This window comes from Canis lupus, chromosome 18 (assembly GCF_048164855.1).
Source record: "Canis lupus baileyi chromosome 18, mCanLup2.hap1, whole genome shotgun sequence".
Taxonomy (NCBI): Eukaryota; Metazoa; Chordata; class Mammalia; order Carnivora; family Canidae; genus Canis; species Canis lupus.
Window position 1 is genome coordinate 60,535,380 of NC_132855.1, and position 20,063 is coordinate 60,555,442.

Here is a 20,063-nt window from a genome sequence, read left to right on the forward strand (position 1 = left end):
TGGTTTTCTTTTTTAAAATTCCCCTGGCTATTTGGGGTCTTTTCTGATTCCACACAAATCTTAAAATAATTTGTTCTGCCCTGGGCAACATTGACATTTTCACAATATTAATTCTGCCAATCCATGAACATGGAATATTTTTCCATCTCTTTGTGTCTTCCTCAATTTCCTTCAGAAGTGTTCTATAGTTTTTAGGGTATAGATTCTTTACCTCTTTGGTTAGGTTTCTTCCTAGGTATCTTATGCTTTTGGGTGCAATTGTAAATGGGATTGACTCCTTAATTTCTCTTTCTTCAGTCTCTAACTCTCTGAAGAAAGTCCATGGTATTTTGATAGGGATTGCATTAAACGTGTCAATTGCCCTGGGCAACATTGACATTTTCACAATATTAATTCTGCCAATCCATGAACATGGAATATTTTTCCATCTCTTTGTGTCTTCCTCAATTTCCTTCAGAAGTGTTCTATAGTTTTTAGGGTATAGATTCTTTACCTCTTTGGTTAGGTTTCTTCCTAGGTATCTTATGCTTTTGGGTGCAATTGTAAATGGGATTGACTCCTTAATTTCTCTTTCTTCAGTCTCATTGTTAGTGTCTAGAAATGCCACTGATTTCTGGGCATTGATTTTGTATCCTGCCACACTGCCAAATTGCTGTATGAGTTCTAGCAATCTTGGGGTGGAGGCTTTTGGGTTTTCAAGTACAGTATCATGCCATCTGCCAAGAGGGAGAGTTTGACTTCTTCTTTGTCAATTTGAATGACCTTTATTTCTTTTAGTTGCCTGATTGCTGAGGCTAGGACTTCTAGTACTCTGTTGAATAGCAGTGGTGAGAGTGGACATCCCTGTCTTGTTCCTGATCTTAGGGGAAAGGCTCCTAGTGTTTCCCCATTGAGAATGATATTTGCTGTGGGCTGTTTGTAGATGACTTTTAAGATGCTGAGGAAAGTTCCCTCTATCCCTACACTCTGAAGAGTTTTGATCAGGAATGGATGCTGTAGTTTGTCAAATGCTTTCTCAGCATCTATTGAGAGGATCTTATGGTTCTTGTTTTTTCTCTTGTTGATATGGTTTATCACATAACCAGCTTTGCATCCTAGGGATAAATCCCACTTGGTCATGGTGAATAATCTCTTAATGTACTGTTGGATCCTATTGGCTAGTATCCTGTTGACAGTTTTTGCATCTGTATTCATCAGAGATATTGGTCTATAATTCTCCTTTTTGGTGGGGTCTTTGGTTTTGGAACTAAGGTGATGCTGGCCTCATAGAACAAGTTTGGAAGTATTCCATCTCTTTCTATCTTTTGGAACAGATTTAGTAGAATAGGTACGATTTCTTCTTTAAACGTTTGAAAGAATTCCCCTGGGAAGCCATCTGGCCCTGAACTTTTGTGTCTTGGGAGGTTTTTGATGACTGCTTCAATTTCCTCCCTGGTTATTGGCCTGTTCAGGTTTTCTATTTCTTCCTGTTCCAGTTTTGGTAGTTTGTGGCTTTCCAGGAATGCGTCCATTTCTTCTAGATTGCCTAATTTATTGGCGTATAGCTGCTCATAATGTGTTTTAAAAGTCATTTGTATTTCCTTGGTGTTGGTAGTGATCTCTCCTTTCTCATTCATGATTTTATTAATTTGAGTCTTCTCTCTCTTCTTTTTAATAAGGCTGGCTAATGGTTTATCTATCTTATTAATTCTTTCAAAGAATCAGCTCCTGGTTCTGTTGATCTGTTCCACAGTTCTTCTGATCTCTATTTCCGTGAGATCTGCTCGAATCTTAATTAACTCTCTTCTGCTGGGTGTAGGGTCCATCTGCTGTTTTATCTCTAGCTCCTTTAGGTGTAAGGTTAGCTTTTGTATTTGAGTTCCTTCCAGTTTTTGGATGGATGCTTGCATTGCGATGTATTTCCCCCTCAGGACTACTTTTGCTGTATCCCAAAGATTTTGAATGGTTGTATCTTCATTCTCATTAGTTTCCATGAATCTTTTTAATTCTTCTCTAATTTCCTTGTTGACCCTTTCATCTTTTAGCAGATGGTCCTTAACCTCCACGTGTTTGAAATCCTTCCGAACTTCTTCTTGTCATTTAGTTCTAATATCAAAGCATTATGGTCTGAAAATATTCAGGGGATGATCCCAATCTTTTGGTATCAGTTCAGACCCGATTTGTGACCCAGTATGTGGTCTATTCTGGAGAAAGTTCCATGTGCACTTGAGAAGAATGTGTATTCTATTGTATTTGGATGTAAAGTTCTGTGAATATCTGTGAAATCCATCTAGTCCAGTGTATCATTTAAAGCTCTTCTTTCTTTGGAGATGTTGTGCGCTTAGAAGACCTGTCAAATGTAGAAAGTGCTACAGTCAAGTCACCAAGTATAAGTGTATTATTATCTAAGTATGTCTTAACTTTGGTTATTAATTGATATACTTGGCAGCTCCCACATTCGGGGCATAAATATTGATGATTGTTAGGTCCTCTTGTTGGATAGATCCTTTAAGTATGATAGAGTGTCCCTCTTAATCTGTTACTACAGTGTTCGGGATAAAGTTTATTTTATCTGATATAAGGATGGCTACCCCTGCTTTCTTTTGAGGACCATTTGAATGGTACATGGTTCTCCAACCTTTTATTTTAAGGCTGTAGTTGTCCTTATGTCTAAAATGAGGATCTTGTAGACAGCAAATAGATGAGTCTTGCTTTTTTATCCTGTCTGAAACCCTGCGCCTTTAATTGGGTCATTAAGCCCATTCACGTTCAGAGTTACTATTGAAAGATATGAATTTAGTGTCATCATGATACCTATTCAGTCCCTGTTCTTGTGGATTGTTCCCTTGGACTTCCTCTTTCTATTACAGAATCCCCCTTATTATTTCTTGCAGAGCTGGCTTGGTAGACACATATTCTTTTGGTTTCTGCCTATCTTGGAAGCTCTTTACCTCTCCTGCTATTCTGAATGAGAGTCTTTCTGGATAAGTTATTCTTGGCTGCATGTTCTTCTCATTTAGGACCCTGAATGTATCCTGCCACCCTTTCCGGCCTGCCAGGTCCCTGTGGAGAGGTCTGCTGTTAATCTAATATTTCTCCCCATAAAAGTTAGGGATCTCTTGTCTCTTGCTGCTTTAAGGATCTTCTCTTTATCTTTGGAATTTGCAAGTTTCACTATTAAATTTCGAGGAGTTGAGCGGATTTTATTGATTCTAGGGGGGAATCTCTCTATTTCCTGGATCTGAATGCCTGTTTCCTCCCCAAATTTGGGAAGTTGTCACTATGATTTGTTCAAATACAAATACATATTCTGGACCTCTGTCCCTTTCGGCACCCTTGGGAACCCCAATTAAATGTAGATTTTTCCTTCTGAGGCTGTCATTTATTTCCCTTAACCTATCCTCATGATCTCTTAATTGTTTTTCTCTTTTTTACTCAGTTTCCCTCCTTGCCATCAACTTGTCTTCTATGTCACTCACTCATTCTTCTACCTCATTAACTCTCGTCATTAGGACCTCTAGTTTGGATTGCATCTAATTTTATTGATTTTTAATTTCTCTCTGATTAGATCTAAATTCTGTGGTCATGAAGTCTCTTGAATCCTTTTGCTTTTTTCTGGAGCCACCAGTAGCTTTATAATAGTGCTTCTGAATTGGCTTTCTGACATTGAATTGTAATCCAAATTTTGTAACTCTGTGGGAGAGAGGACTGTTTCTGATTCTTTCTTTTGAAGTGAGTTTTTCCTTCTAGCCATTTTGCTCAGTGCAGAGTGTGCAAAAACAAGTTGTACTGGGAAAAGGAGAAAAAGCGAGAAGGGAAAAAAGAAAAGAAAAAAAGAAGAACAAAAAGAGAAAAGAAAAAAATAGGGGGTAGGGAAGCAAACAGAAAACCAAAAAGAAGGGGGAGTATCCTGTGTTTCTATATACTGTAAATCCCTCGACTTCCGCTGGAACTTTCCAGTCCTCCTTGGTCAATAACTTGCTTTTCCCCTGTCCTTCTAGGTGGTCTTCTGTGGGAGGGGCCTGCTGTGCTGATTCTCAGGTGTGAGCACCTGGGGGAGCTGCTCAGCCCCCTTCCTGGTGCTTGGGTCAGTGGGAGATGTTTATCCTGTGAGGCTACTGTGAGGCTCAGTGGGGGTTGTTTATCCTGTGAGGCCCCAGGAGGATCAACAACAGTGGCGGCGGCCAGCTCTCCTGCCCTGGAGTCAGCTTCCGCAGTAGCTACCTCAGCTCCCAGTTCACAGGGGCCTGGATGCTCCATGGGCCGGGGCCGCTTATCTGTACAGCTCAGAGTCGCCCAGTGGCAGGAGCGTTCTTGGTGTCCTGTGCCCTCTCGGTCTCTGCCTGTCCCGGGGGAGCCCCAGATCCTGGGCTGTGTCCCACAGTGCCCTGGGCTCCTGGGCCCGAGCCACTGGAATTGTGCTCCGGGGACCGCGCAGCCCCCTCCATGCCGAGCCACCTCCGAGCTGCTCCTGGGCCCAGCTGTGCGCACGCTGCAGCCCTTAGGGAGCTCGGCGGCTCTCCCCGGGGCGCAGGTGTCTGTTAGTGTCCCAGGGAGCCCGAGGGCATCCCCGCCCTCCTGGCATCCTGCTCTAACTCCCTGTGAGCACCTTTCCATCCGGGAAGATTGGTGCAGCTCCTGTTTCTCTGGGACGGGGCTCTCCTGTCCTGGGGACACTCGCCCCGGCCTTAGCCCGGCTCCTCGCGGGGCCCCTTCCCCTTGGATGCTTTTTATTTCTTTATTTTTTTCCGTCTTCCTACCTTGATAGAAGCGTGAACTCTTCTCACTGTAGCATTCCAGCTGTTCTCTCTTTGAATCTCAGATTGAATTCGTAGGTTTTCAGGATGATTTGAAAGTTATCTAGGTAAGTTGGTGGAGACAGGTGACTTGGGGACCCTATTCTTCTGCCATCTTGCCCCCTCCTCTGCCTTCCTAATGTCTTATATTCTCTTCTTCTATATGTAATGTGTTCTCCTTCCCAGTTGTAGCGTGTTTACTATTTTCAAGTAATGTATCTTCCGTTTGTTTTCTTATAGCTTTCAGACTCTGGAAATTTTTCTGGAATTTTTATCTGAAAAATTATAAATTTTTCATTTTTGATTAATTTTTTAAAATTTCATTTTAAAACAGTTTTAATCATGGCTACATCCCAGTCTGAAAAGCCATAAAAAATCAATCATCTCATACTGTCCTGTTTTTTTTGGGGGGGGTTGTTTTGTTTGTTTGGTTTTTTGTTTTCTATTTACTACTCTCCTTGGCACACCAGCAACATTTCAATGGACTGTCAGACATTGGATGAGAAAACTTGCTGGTATGAAACGCCGGGACACCTGCACCCCGATGTTTCTAGCAGCAATGTCCACAATAGTCAAACTGTGGAAGGAGCCTCGGTGTCCATCAAAAGATGAGTGAATAAAGAAGATGTGGTTTATGTATACAATGGAATATTACTCAGCCATTAGAAATGACAAATACCCACCATTTGCTTCAACGTTGATGGAACTGGAGAGTATTATGCTGAGTGAAATAAGTCAATTGGAGAAGGACAAACATTATATGGTCTCATTCATTTGGGGAATATAAATAATAGTGAAAGGGAATAGAAGGGAAGGGAGAAGAAATGGGTAGGAAATATCAGAAAGGGAGACAGAACATGAAAGACTCCTAACTCTGGGAAACGAACTAAGGGCGGTGGAAGGGGAGGAGGGCGGGGGTTGGGGGTGACTGGGTGGCAGGCACTGAGGGGGGGGTAGTTGACTGAATGAGCACTGGGTGTTATTCTGTATGTTGGCAAATTGAACACCAATAAAAAATAAATTTATTATTAAAAAAAAAGAAAAGAAAACTTGCTGGATATGGGTGATGGTATCTTATTCCAGAAAGAAGGTTGCTCCTTCCTGTGCAAGGCAGGGAGAGGACTACTAAACTTTGGCCCATTCCAGAACCATGCTGATTTGGGGCTTCCTTGCAATTTTGATGAGAGTTTTGTGTCTGAGTGTGCCCCAACCCTGGGCATAGTCCTCCTGGCACTCCTGTAGACACTTGAGTGTGGGTAAGGCCCCTTTCCTGGCAGATCCTCAGTGCTAATCTTTGTTTCCCTGGGATGCAAGGGGCCAGAGTGTGATCCTTGCTCTGGTTTTCAGAAGTTTTCTGCTGGGCTTCATAGTCTCCTGGGCAGACAGCTTTAGAACTCATCAAACCCCTTGTGGGGAACATGGCTGAGTGGCAGCTGCATTCTGCACAGTCCCTCTTCTCTGGAGACCTGGCGTCTCAACCTCTAACTTCACCCCTCTATGCACACAGGTGTGCACATGCTGGTGGTCTCCCTGTTTCTCAGTAGCTGCTCTGTGCCTTGATTGTCATTATCATATCATACCCAGACACAGCAGGGCCAGTGTGACCCCACATCCCAGAGTGGTTCCCTTGTACCACCCTAAATCATTTCACATGCATCCCTGAAGAAGAGCCTGGCCCTGGGCTCACCTCTTAGAACGTCTCCCCCAGGGCAGCCCCAGTTGCTCAGCAGATTAGCACCACCTTCAGCCCAGGGCATGATCCTGGATTCCTGGGATCGAGTCCCGCATTGGGCACCCTGCGTGAAACCTGCTTCTCCCTCTGCCTGTGTCTCTGCCTCTCTCTCTCTCTCTCTCTCTCTCTCTCTCTCTTTGTGTCTCTAATAAATAAATGAAATCTTTTTTAAAAAAAATGTCTCCCCCAGGCTTTAATCATTCATCACCGCATAGTGAGGTTTGCCCTGAGTACAGAGCATAAGGGCCCCATCAGTCCCTTCTTTCATGTGTGTTCCCACATTTAACTTCACCACAGCACTGCATCACTGCTGTCATGGCTGATGTGCTTGTCTTTCTGTCTGCCTCAGTAGACTGTGTTCTGACTGTCACATTCCCAGCCACCACCATGGTGCCTGGTGCCTGCATGACGTGGGCCACCATTCACATGAGTTGTGCCAATGATTGTATGCATGGCTGACCGCCTCTAGAACATAGAATCTCTGAGATTCTGTATGTATGCACTTGAGTTTAATGGGAGATACACGATGTTTTTTTTAAAAAGGTGATTTCAGGTGTTGGTAAGGATGTAGAGAATTGGAACTCTCATGCCCTGCTGGTGGTAGTGTAAGTTGGCACAATCATTTCTGAAAACTCTTTGGAAATACCTATTAAAGCCAAATGTACCATAACTATGTTCCAGCAGTTTTGTGTTCCCCCAAAAGACCATTCATAGCAGTGCTATTCATCATATCCCCAAATTGGAAACATCCAAAATGAACCAGAAGAGACACAGGAAAAATAAAATAAACTGAGGCGCTCATACAATGGAAAACCATCCATCAGTGGAACAACCTGGGTGCATCTCACATTGTGTCAATGGAAAAAAACCAAACCAGACCCAAAAAACACACAATATAGTATGCATTCATGTGAAGTAAAAGACCTGGAAAAAATGATTGATGGTGGGAAAGCTCAGGATAGTGGTTACTTCTGAGGATGGTTAGTAGTGAGTGGGGAACTAGACATGTTCTGTTGGTTGATACTTTGTTTATGTGGAAACAAGCACAATAAACATCACTGGGTTGTGCAAACAACATTACTGCAATTTACATGGGAGTTACACCTTGATAAGACATGTTTGGTAGGCACACCATATGCTGGGGGTACAGGAGTGAACCACTGCACCTGCCCATGAGGTCTGGCTGTAGCGTGGGAAGGACAATGAATTAGGAGGGACAGGTGACCAAAGAGCCTCCACCCCTTGCACCAGCCTGAAAAATTGCTCATAAGTCAGAAACCTTCAAATGTACACTAGGGATCCAAGATGAGAGACACATGTTTACAAACAAATGACAGCACCCTGCAATGCACATGATGGCATTTACTCCCAGGAGTAAATTTAGTGAATAGTGAAGCTTTCATTTCTGTGACCTAAGCGGTACCAGCTCTGAGTCTCTTAAACTGTACATCCCACTTTCTCCCCAGAGCCCTCTGTGGAGTTTGCGAAGGAGCAGCCAGCACGCAGTGAGGTGCAGGCCAAGGCGGGCGGCAGCGCCACGCTGAGCTGCGAGGTGGCCCAGGCCGGGACGGAGGTGACGTGGTACAAGGACGGGAAGAAGCTGAGTGCGAGCTCCAGGGTGCACGTGGAGGCCCAGGGCTGCAGCAGGAGGCTGGTGGTGCAGCAGGCGGGGCGGGCCGACGCCGGGGAGTACAGCTGCGAGGCCGGGGGCCAGAAGGTGTCCTTCCGCCTGGACGTCGCAGGTCAGTTCCACCAACTGAGTCTTGTGTGGAGGTGATGAAGGGATTGCATTACACACCCCGTAGGCCCTGCTGCTCCCTGCATCCGTCCTCACCTTTTCACCTCTGCCATCCTGTTGCCTTCTATTTTCGTAGCCATGGCTGGACGGATGGAGGTTTAATGAGAAGGGTGTGTGTGTGCAGTGACAGGGCCGTTTTTGCGCCCCGAGCGGTGCTGTCACGTCCTAATGCTTAGTCATGCATCTGAGCACCTGCACAGAACCCTCCCAGAGTTCCTCGGTGACCAGGATGATGGCTGTGCTCCACGCTCGGGTAGAGGCATCAAGTAGACTAAGCATCTCACACCTTGGTTATGTGACTGTGCTTTTCTGGGGGGCACTGTCCGGGGTTCTTCTTAGCGAGAGACATTTCAGTTTCTTGAAACCAATAGGGGAGGTTTTGACCATATAATCATATTTGGAAATATCTCAACTAAACTTTAGATTATCCTGTCTTAGTTGCTTCAGGATATTGTTTTTCACATGGATATGCGGTATCTGTGCAGCTCGGTGCAGGGGTAGTTTGCAGATCAAGGGGTCAAAACAAAACAGAAACAGAGTTTTGCATACACGGGCTCCTGCCGAACCGCAGGTTTGTTTGTTTTTACTGCAATGTCTATACGATAAGGAGAGAGGAGTTGTTTTCATAAACGGTGCTTGAATCATTTAAAATTGGGAAAAAATTAAACTGTAATGGAATTCACACAACACCCAAAAGCCATGTCCTGGTAGGATAGCAACCATGAAACCTTCAGATGACACACAGTTGTTTGAAGATTCGGGTAAGGAAAGATTCCTTCCATAGAACTTGAAAGCTCTGAATGCAATAGGACGAGATAGACATATGTGATGACACTAGCATTGAGAATTTCATTCCTCTGAAGAGGCCATAAGAGAGTGAAAAGGCAAGCCACAGATTTGGGAAAACAACTTTAAACACATAGTTGTCAGTCTCTAACTTTTAAGGAAAGAGTGCCTTAAAATGAGTAGAGAAAAGACAGTACTGTTGGTGAATGAGCAGAGACATGAACCGTGTCCCCACAGTGGAGCAACCAGGAGTGGGCAGCCCAGGAATACTGGGGGAGGTGCCAGGCCTCATGAGTCCGCAGACAGTGACAGAGATGCTGGGGGAAGTACAGGGACTCCACCAGATAGACACCAGTTGAAAATACTAAGATAGGAAACGGCATGGAGACTCGGAAGCTTTGTAGACCATAGCGGGGGAAAGTTGCCTTCAAACTCTACAGAAATGTCGAATGTCCTCCGGGAAAGTAGAACAATCCATGTATCATGACCACAGAGTCCATGTACACAGAAGTGTCCCAGACTCCCCTCTGGAACAGCCCAGGTGGGGCAATGATGGGATGTGTGGTGCCCCTGGAACAGCCTATGTGGAGCAGAGTTAGAATGTACTGTCCTCACCTGGAGGGCCCACATGGGGCAGTTGTAGGATGTGTGATCCCAACTGGAGCAGCTCTCACGGAGTTCTAGGAGAAGATACGGTCTGCTCCTGGACAAGCCCATGTGGATCAGCCTAGAATGGAGGTGCCTCACTGGGTGGCCCACATGCGGCGGTGATAAACATTCTAGCCCCACCTGGAACCAGACTAGGTGGGACACTTTTAGAATGTGCCGCCCCCCCCCCCCCACCTGGAAAGCGTGTGTAGAGCCATGATGCGATGTGTGGTCCCCACGTCTAGGGGCCCCTGCGGAGCAGTGAGGGATGGGCACATGAATCGTGTCCCTCATGGTCGAGAAGCTATGGGGCTTCTCCAGTCACATGGCTGGTGCAGAGCCTGGGGACGTTCCCAGTCCCCTGCAGCCCCGTGTAATCTTTCTCCTCCCAGTGCTGCCTTCCTCCCTTGGATGGTGCCTCTGACCCTGCATGTCCCCCTGTGTCCCCAGAGCCTACACCGGTGTTTGCCAAGGAGCAGCCAGCACGCAGTGAGGTGCAGGCCAAGGCGGGCGGCAGCGCCACGCTGAGCTGCGAGGTGGCCCAGGCCGGGACGGAGGTGACGTGGTACAAGGACGGGAAGAAGCTGAGTGCGAGCTCCAGGGTGCACGTGGAGGCCCAGGGCTGCAGCAGGAGGCTGGTGGTGCAGCAGGCGGGGCGGGCCGACGCCGGGGAGTACAGCTGCGAGGCCGGGGGCCAGAAGGTGTCCTTCCGCCTGGACGTCGCAGGTCAGTTCGCGGAGAATAGCCTGGATTACAGGCGATGGTCACACTAGCCCACAGCCCAGACGGACCCGGGAGCTTTCCTGTCCCTTCCTCCCAGCTGCCACTTTCTGTCTGGTGTCTGATCCCAGAGATGTTGCCGGGCGAGGGTTTACTGAAGGGAATGGGCCCCCCGTGGGCAACCCTCAGCCACTCGTTCGGAATGCACGGTTGTTCTTTGCCGTCCTGCACCTGGGCTCCATTTGGTGTCCCGGCCATAGTTGACCAGATGTCCTCACCTGTGGATGCTCTAGTGGTTCCCAGAGGCCTCGTTGGGTGTTTCTCACCATCGAGAGACGTATGGAGTCCAGTACCCAGGGCAAGCACGCGGGCACCCGGTCATCCTTGGAATTATCTCGACACTGCGTGTTTGTGATGGAGGTTTTAGGTGTCCTGGGCGTGCTTCTGTCCTTGCACACGGGTATGGAGCCTCTCTGCACAGAGGCCAGAGAGATGCTCATGGCAGAGCCTCAAGGAAATAGTGAGCATGGAAGTGGTAGCCAAGCACCCGTGGTGCAACAGGCGTGTGTTCGGGAGCTGTCTCCACAAAGCTCGTCCTGTATCATTTTGTCTTCAGTTAGGATATCCCGTGTTAGAACTCCGTGGGATTCCGAGGCAAGGGTTGAGAGAGGGAGAGGAGTACGCAGCCCATGGGCACACTTGTGACCCAGAGCGCTGTGGTGGCGGCCCCCCCCTCGACTGGCAAAAAGGGTCTGCGATGGGGGTCCATGAGCTGTGCCTCCCGGGCCGGTTCTCAGAGAATCCTGTGACTTTGTCTTTATGTTCCGTGTCTCGGATGGGGGTCAGCGCAGCCCCGCCCTGGTCCTGGGGCCGCACACAGTGGACTGCTGTTGTCTCAGGAGATCGTGACCCGCGGGCGTGCGTGGACACCGCCACGGCGGCTGTGCGCCTTTTCGACTTGCTGTTTAAGACAGTCTGACACCATTTAATGCAAGAGAATCAGAATGGTGATGACACGTTGTCCCAGTGGTTGTAGGAAAGGAAATCAAACTGATGTATGAAGTCAACAGTGGGGCTCCCCGGGTGGGTCTGTGGGTGAAGCGTCTGCCTTCGGCTCAGGTCCTGTTCCCATGCTCCCAGGATCGAGCTGTGTCGGGCTCCCTGCTTAACGGGGGTCTCCTTCTCCCTCTGCCTGCCCCCCTCCCCCCGCTTGCTTTCTCTCTTCCTCTCTCTCCAAGAAAATCTTAGGAGAAGTAGACAATGCAAACGGCCCCGCCGGGATGTAGCGCCAGTAACAAAATGTCTTTGTGAATCCACGTGTGAGTCCAAAGGCTTGCCGGGTGAATTCTTCCAGATATGCTGGAATTTAATCACTTCTTGCTCGTGGACTTTCTTATACAGAATAGGAAAGGAGCTGTGCTCTTATCTCATTTTACGTGGTAGCGTAAGTTCTATAGCAAAGCAGGCCGGGGCTGTAGAAACACTTCATAGTGTAGGTCTGTCATGGATTTCAGGGTCTCTACGGGAGACGAAGTATGAGCAAGGTGACACCAGTCTGTCGGAAGCATCACACGGGGGATAGAGGTACAGCTTCATTACCCCCCAGCCCATCACCAATAGCTGTCGGCACAGAGTCGGTGGGAGCAGGGACCCATGTGGGATTGAGGGCCACACAGCTGGTGCCCAGCCTGGAGAACATCCCAGCTTCCTGGGTACTCCCGCTTCCCCAGTGCTGCATCTTTTCCTTTTTTTTTTTTTAAAGATTTTATTTATTTCAGAGAGCACAAGCAGGGGGAGCAGCAGAGGGAGAGGGAGAAGCAGATTCCTTGCTGAGCAGGGACAACCGCCCCCCCCCGCCCCCGCCCCGCCCCGATGCAGAGCTCAATCCCAGGACCCTGAGATCATGACCTGAGCCACCCAGGCACCGCCCAGTACTGCATCTTGACTTAGATAAGGTTTTGATCACGCGTCCCCCTGTGTCCCCAGAGCCTACACCGGTGTTTGCCAAGGAGCAGCCAGCACGCAGTGAGGTGCAGGCCAAGGCGGGCGGCAGCGCCACGCTGAGCTGCGAGGTGGCCCAGGCCGGGACGGAGGTGACGTGGTACAAGGACGGGAAGAAGCTGAGTGCGAGCTCCAGGGTGCACGTGGAGGCCCAGGGCTGCAGCAGGAGGCTGGTGGTGCAGCAGGCGGGGCGGGCCGACGCCGGGGAGTACAGCTGCGAGGCCGGGGGCCAGAAGGTGTCCTTCCGCCTGGACGTCGCAGGTCAGTTCCACCAACTGAGTCTTGTGTGGAGGTGATGAAGGGATTGCATTACACACCCCGTAGGCCCTGCTGCTCCCTGCATCCGTCCTCACCTTTTCACCTCTGCCATCCTGTTGCCTTCTATTTTCGTAGCCATGGCTGGACGGATGGAGGTTTAATGAGAAGGGTGTGTGTGTGCAGTGACAGGGCCGTTTTTGCGCCCCGAGCGGTGCTGTCACGTCCTAATGCTTAGTCATGCATCTGAGCACCTGCACAGAACCCTCCCAGAGTTCCTCGGTGACCAGGATGATGGCTGTGCTCCACGCTCGGGTAGAGGCATCAAGTAGACTAAGCATCTCACACCTTGGTTATGTGACTGTGCTTTTCTGGGGGGCACTGTCCGGGGTTCTTCTTAGCGAGAGACATTTCAGTTTCTTGAAACCAATAGGGGAGGTTTTGACCATATAATCATATTTGGAAATATCTCAACTAAACTTTAGATTATCCTGTCTTAGTTGCTTCAGGATATTGTTTTTCACATGGATATGCGGTATCTGTGCAGCTCGGTGCAGGGGTAGTTTGCAGATCAAGGGGTCAAAACAAAACAGAAACAGAGTTTTGCATACACGGGCTCCTGCCGAACCGCAGGTTTGTTTGTTTTTACTGCAATGTCTATACGATAAGGAGAGAGGAGTTGTTTTCATAAACGGTGCTTGAATCATTTAAAATTGGGAAAAAATTAAACTGTAATGGAATTCACACAACACCCAAAAGCCATGTCCTGGTAGGATAGCAACCATGAAACCTTCAGATGACACACAGTTGTTTGAAGATTCGGGTAAGGAAAGATTCCTTCCATAGAACTTGAAAGCTCTGAATGCAATAGGACGAGATAGACATATGTGATGACACTAGCATTGAGAATTTCATTCCTCTGAAGAGGCCATAAGAGAGTGAAAAGGCAAGCCACAGATTTGGGAAAACAACTTTAAACACATAGTTGTCAGTCTCTAACTTTTAAGGAAAGAGTGCCTTAAAATGAGTAGAGAAAAGACAGTACTGTTGGTGAATGAGCAGAGACATGAACCGTGTCCCCACAGTGGAGCAACCAGGAGTGGGCAGCCCAGGAATACTGGGGGAGGTGCCAGGCCTCATGAGTCCGCAGACAGTGACAGAGATGCTGGGGGAAGTACAGGGACTCCACCAGATAGACACCAGTTGAAAATACTAAGATAGGAAACGGCATGGAGACTCGGAAGCTTTGTAGACCATAGCGGGGGAAAGTTGCCTTCAAACTCTACAGAAATGTCGAATGTCCTCCGGGAAAGTAGAACAATCCATGTATCATGACCACAGAGTCCATGTACACAGAAGTGTCCCAGACTCCCCTCTGGAACAGCCCAGGTGGGGCAATGATGGGATGTGTGGTGCCCCTGGAACAGCCTATGTGGAGCAGAGTTAGAATGTACTGTCCTCACCTGGAGGGCCCACATGGGGCAGTTGTAGGATGTGTGATCCCAACTGGAGCAGCTCTCACGGAGTTCTAGGAGAAGATACGGTCTGCTCCTGGACAAGCCCATGTGGATCAGCCTAGAATGGAGGTGCCTCACTGGGTGGCCCACATGCGGCGGTGATAAACATTCTAGCCCCACCTGGAACCAGACTAGGTGGGACACTTTTAGAATGTGCCGCCCCCCCCCCCCCACCTGGAAAGCGTGTGTAGAGCCATGATGCGATGTGTGGTCCCCACGTCTAGGGGCCCCTGCGGAGCAGTGAGGGATGGGCACATGAATCGTGTCCCTCATGGTCGAGAAGCTATGGGGCTTCTCCAGTCACATGGCTGGTGCAGAGCCTGGGGACGTTCCCAGTCCCCTGCAGCCCCGTGTAATCTTTCTCCTCCCAGTGCTGCCTTCCTCCCTTGGATGGTGCCTCTGACCCTGCATGTCCCCCTGTGTCCCCAGAGCCTACACCGGTGTTTGCCAAGGAGCAGCCAGCACGCAGTGAGGTGCAGGCCAAGGCGGGCGGCAGCGCCACGCTGAGCTGCGAGGTGGCCCAGGCCGGGACGGAGGTGACGTGGTACAAGGACGGGAAGAAGCTGAGTGCGAGCTCCAGGGTGCACGTGGAGGCCCAGGGCTGCAGCAGGAGGCTGGTGGTGCAGCAGGCGGGGCGGGCCGACGCCGGGGAGTACAGCTGCGAGGCCGGGGGCCAGAAGGTGTCCTTCCGCCTGGACGTCGCAGGTCAGTTCGCGGAGAATAGCCTGGATTACAGGCGATGGTCACACTAGCCCACAGCCCAGACGGACCCGGGAGCTTTCCTGTCCCTTCCTCCCAGCTGCCACTTTCTGTCTGGTGTCTGATCCCAGAGATGTTGCCGGGCGAGGGTTTACTGAAGGGAATGGGCCCCCCGTGGGCAACCCTCAGCCACTCGTTCGGAATGCACGGTTGTTCTTTGCCGTCCTGCACCTGGGCTCCATTTGGTGTCCCGGCCATAGTTGACCAGATGTCCTCACCTGTGGATGCTCTAGTGGTTCCCAGAGGCCTCGTTGGGTGTTTCTCACCATCGAGAGACGTATGGAGTCCAGTACCCAGGGCAAGCACGCGGGCACCCGGTCATCCTTGGAATTATCTCGACACTGCGTGTTTGTGATGGAGGTTTTAGGTGTCCTGGGCGTGCTTCTGTCCTTGCACACGGGTATGGAGCCTCTCTGCACAGAGGCCAGAGAGATGCTCATGGCAGAGCCTCAAGGAAATAGTGAGCATGGAAGTGGTAGCCAAGCACCCGTGGTGCAACAGGCGTGTGTTCGGGAGCTGTCTCCACAAAGCTCGTCCTGTATCATTTTGTCTTCAGTTAGGATATCCCGTGTTAGAACTCCGTGGGATTCCGAGGCAAGGGTTGAGAGAGGGAGAGGAGTACGCAGCCCATGGGCACACTTGTGACCCAGAGCGCTGTGGTGGCGGCCCCCCCCTCGACTGGCAAAAAGGGTCTGCGATGGGGGTCCATGAGCTGTGCCTCCCGGGCCGGTTCTCAGAGAATCCTGTGACTTTGTCTTTATGTTCCGTGTCTCGGATGAGGGTCAGCGCAGCCCCGCCCTGGTCCTGGGGCCGCACACAGTGGACTGCTGTTGTCTCAGGAGATCGTGACCCGCGGGCGTGCGTGGACACCGCCACGGCGGCTGTGCGCCTTTTCGACTTGCTGTTTAAGACAGTCTGACACCATTTAATGCAAGAGAATCAGAATGGTGATGACACGTTGTCCCAGTGGTTGTAGGAAAGGAAATCAAACTGATGTATGAAGTCAACAGTGGGGCTCCCCGGGTGGGTCTGTGGGTGAAGCGTCTGCCTTCGGCTCAGGTCCTGTTCCCATGCTCCCAGGATCGAGCTGTGTCGGGCTCCCTGCTTAACGGGGGTCTCCTTCTCCCTCTGCCTGCCCCCCTCCCCCCGCTTGCTTTCTCTCTTCCTCTCTCTCCAAGAAAATCTTAGGAGAAGTAGACAATGCAAACGGCCCCGCCGGGATGTAGCGCCAGTAACAAAATGTCTTTGTGAATCCACGTGTGAGTCCAAAGGCTTGCCGGGTGAATTCTTCCAGATATGCTGGAATTTAATCACTTCTTGCTCGTGGACTTTCTTATACAGAATAGGAAAGGAGCTGTGCTCTTATCTCATTTTACGTGGTAGCGTAAGTTCTATAGCAAAGCAGGCCGGGGCTGTAGAAACACTTCATAGTGTAGGTCTGTCATGGATTTCAGGGTCTCTACGGGAGACGAAGTATGAGCAAGGTGACACCAGTCTGTCGGAAGCATCACACGGGGGATAGAGGTACAGCTTCATTACCCCCCAGCCCATCACCAATAGCTGTCGGCACAGAGTCGGTGGGAGCAGGGACCCATGTGGGATTGAGGGCCACACAGCTGGTGCCCAGCCTGGAGAACATCCCAGCTTCCTGGGTACTCCCGCTTCCCCAGTGCTGCATCTTTTCCTTTTTTTTTTTTTAAAGATTTTATTTATTTCAGAGAGCACAAGCAGGGGGAGCAGCAGAGGGAGAGGGAGAAGCAGATTCCTTGCTGAGCAGGGACAACCGCCCCCCCCCCGCCCCCGCCCCCGCCCCGCCCCCGCCCCGCCCCGATGCAGAGCTCAATCCCAGGACCCTGAGATCATGACCTGAGCCACCCAGGCACCGCCCAGTACTGCATCTTGACTTAGATAAGGTTTTGATCACGCGTCCCCCTGTGTCCCCAGAGCCTACACCGGTGTTTGCCAAGGAGCAGCCAGCACGCAGTGAGGTGCAGGCCAAGGCGGGCGGCAGCGCCACGCTGAGCTGCGAGGTGGCCCAGGCCGGGACGGAGGTGACGTGGTACAAGGACGGGAAGAAGCTGAGTGCGAGCTCCAGGGTGCACGTGGAGGCCCAGGGCTGCAGCAGGAGGCTGGTGGTGCAGCAGGCGGGGCGGGCCGACGCCGGGGAGTACAGCTGCGAGGCCGGGGGCCAGAAGGTGTCCTTCCGCCTGGACGTCGCAGGTCAGTTCCACCAACTGAGTCTTGTGTGGAGGTGATGAAGGGATTGCATTACACACCCCGTAGGCCCTGCTGCTCCCTGCATCCGTCCTCACCTTTTCACCTCTGCCATCCTGTTGCCTTCTATTTTCGTAGCCATGGCTGGACGGATGGAGGTTTAATGAGAAGGGTGTGTGTGTGCAGTGACAGGGCCGTTTTTGCGCCCCGAGCGGTGCTGTCACGTCCTAATGCTTAGTCATGCATCTGAGCACCTGCACAGAACCCTCCCAGAGTTCCTCGGTGACCAGGATGATGGCTGTGCTCCACGCTCGGGTAGAGGCATCAAGTAGACTAAGCATCTCACACCTTGGTTATGTGACTGTGCTTTTCTGGGGGGCACTGTCCGGGGTTCTTCTTAGCGAGAGACATTTCAGTTTCTTGAAACCAATAGGGGAGGTTTTGACCATATAATCATATTTGGAAATATCTCAACTAAACTTTAGATTATCCTGTCTTAGTTGCTTCAGGATATTGTTTTTCACATGGATATGCGGTATCTGTGCAGCTCGGTGCAGGGGTAGTTTGCAGATCAAGGGGTCAAAACAAAACAGAAACAGAGTTTTGCATACACGGGCTCCTGCCGAACCGCAGGTTTGTTTGTTTTTACTGCAATGTCTATACGATAAGGAGAGAGGAGTTGTTTTCATAAACGGTGCTTGAATCATTTAAAATTGGGAAAAAATTAAACTGTAATGGAATTCACACAACACCCAAAAGCCATGTCCTGGTAGGATAGCAACCATGAAACCTTCAGATGACACACAGTTGTTTGAAGATTCGGGTAAGGAAAGATTCCTTCCATAGAACTTGAAAGCTCTGAATGCAATAGGACGAGATAGACATATGTGATGACACTAGCATTGAGAATTTCATTCCTCTGAAGAGGCCATAAGAGAGTGAAAAGGCAAGCCACAGATTTGGGAAAACAACTTTAAACACATAGTTGTCAGTCTCTAACTTTTAAGGAAAGAGTGCCTTAAAATGAGTAGAGAAAAGACAGTACTGTTGGTGAATGAGCAGAGACATGAACCGTGTCCCCACAGTGGAGCAACCAGGAGTGGGCAGCCCAGGAATACTGGGGGAGGTGCCAGGCCTCATGAGTCCGCAGACAGTGACAGAGATGCTGGGGGAAGTACAGGGACTCCACCAGATAGACACCAGTTGAAAATACTAAGATAGGAAACGGCATGGAGACTCGGAAGCTTTGTAGACCATAGCGGGGGAAAGTTGCCTTCAAACTCTACAGAAATGTCGAATGTCCTCCGGGAAAGTAGAACAATCCATGTATCATGACCACAGAGTCCATGTACACAGAAGTGTCCCAGACTCCCCTCTGGAACAGCCCAGGTGGGGCAATGATGGGATGTGTGGTGCCCCTGGAACAGCCTATGTGGAGCAGAGTTAGAATGTACTGTCCTCACCTGGAGGGCCCACATGGGGCAGTTGTAGGATGTGTGATCCCAACTGGAGCAGCTCTCACGGAGTTCTAGGAGAAGATACGGTCTGCTCCTGGACAAGCCCATGTGGATCAGCCTAGAATGGAGGTGCCTCACTGGGTGGCCCACATGCGGCGGTGATAAACATTCTAGCCCCACCTGGAACCAGACTAGGTGGGACACTTTTAGAATGTGCCGCCCCCCGCCCCCCCACCTGGAAAGCGTGTGTAGAGCCATGATGCGATGTGTGGTCCCCACGTCTAGGGGCCCCTGCGGAGCAGTGAGGGATGGGCACATGAATCGTGTCCCTCATGGTCGAGAAGCTATGGGGCTTCTCCAGTCACATGGCTGGTGCAGAGCCTGGGGACGTTCCCAGTCCCCTGCAGCCCCGTGTAATCTTTCTCCTCCCAGTGCTGCCTTCCTCCCTTGGATGGTGCCTCTGACCCTGCATGTCCCCCTGTGTCCCCAGAGCCTACACCGGTGTTTGCCAAGGAGCAGCCAGCACGCAGTGAGGTGCAGGCCAAGGCGGGCGGCAGCGCCACGCTGAGCTGCGAGGTGGCCCAGGCCGGGACGGAGGTGACGTGGTACAAGGACGGGAAGAAGCTGAGTGCGAGCTCCAGGGTGCACGTGGAGGCCCAGGGCTGCAGCAGGAGGCTGGTGGTGCAGCAGGCGGGGCGGGCCGACGCCGGGGAGTACAGCTGCGAGGCCGGGGGCCAGAAGGTGTCCTTCCGCCTGGACGTCGCAGGTCAGTTCGCGGAGAATAGCCTGGATTACAGGCGATGGTCACACTAGCCCACAGCCCAGACGGACCCGGGAGCTTTCCTGTCCCTTCCTCCCAGCTGCCACTTTCTGTCTGGTGTCTGATCCCAGAGATGTTGCCGGGCGAGGGTTTACTGAAGGGAATGGGCCCCCCGTGGGCAACCCTCAGCCACTCGTTCGGAATGCACGGTTGTTCTTTGCCGTCCTGCACCTGGGCTCCATTTGGTGTCCCGGCCATAGTTGACCAGATGTCCTCACCTGTGGATGCTCTAGTGGTTCCCAGAGGCCTCGTTGGGTGTTTCTCACCATCGAGAGACGTATGGAGTCCAGTACCCAGGGCAAGCACGCGGGCACCCGGTCATCCTTGGAATTATCTCGACACTGCGTGTTTGTGATGGAGGTTTTAGGTGTCCTGGGCGTGCTTCTGTCCTTGCACACGGGTATGGAGCCTCTCTGCACAGAGGCCAGAGAGATGCTCATGGCAGAGCCTCAAGGAAATAGTGAGCATGGAAGTGGTAGCCAAGCACCCGTGGTGCAACAGGCGTGTGTTCGGGAGCTGTCTCCACAAAGCTCGTCCTGTATCATTTTGTCTTCAGTTAGGATATCCCGTGTTAGAACTCC

The 20,063-nt window shown here is 50.5% G+C and overlaps 1 protein-coding gene across 9 annotated transcripts in view; it reads left to right on the top strand.

Annotated features, from left to right (window-relative positions):
- OBSCN (obscurin, cytoskeletal calmodulin and titin-interacting RhoGEF) overlaps positions 1 to 20,063 on the top strand; it is a 134,103-nt gene that overhangs the window by 34,352 nt on the left and 79,688 nt on the right. For all 9 annotated transcript variants that reach the window (XM_072784698.1, XM_072784694.1, XM_072784695.1 and 6 more), the window contains exons 11-16: positions 7,974 to 8,249; positions 10,190 to 10,465; positions 12,446 to 12,721; positions 14,662 to 14,937; positions 16,936 to 17,211; positions 19,153 to 19,428. In XM_072784698.1, the coding sequence (XP_072640799.1) occupies positions 7,974 to 8,249; positions 10,190 to 10,465; positions 12,446 to 12,721; positions 14,662 to 14,937; positions 16,936 to 17,211; positions 19,153 to 19,428 (1,656 nt within the window). The remainder of the gene's footprint in view (positions 1 to 7,973; positions 8,250 to 10,189; positions 10,466 to 12,445; positions 12,722 to 14,661; positions 14,938 to 16,935; positions 17,212 to 19,152; positions 19,429 to 20,063) is intronic.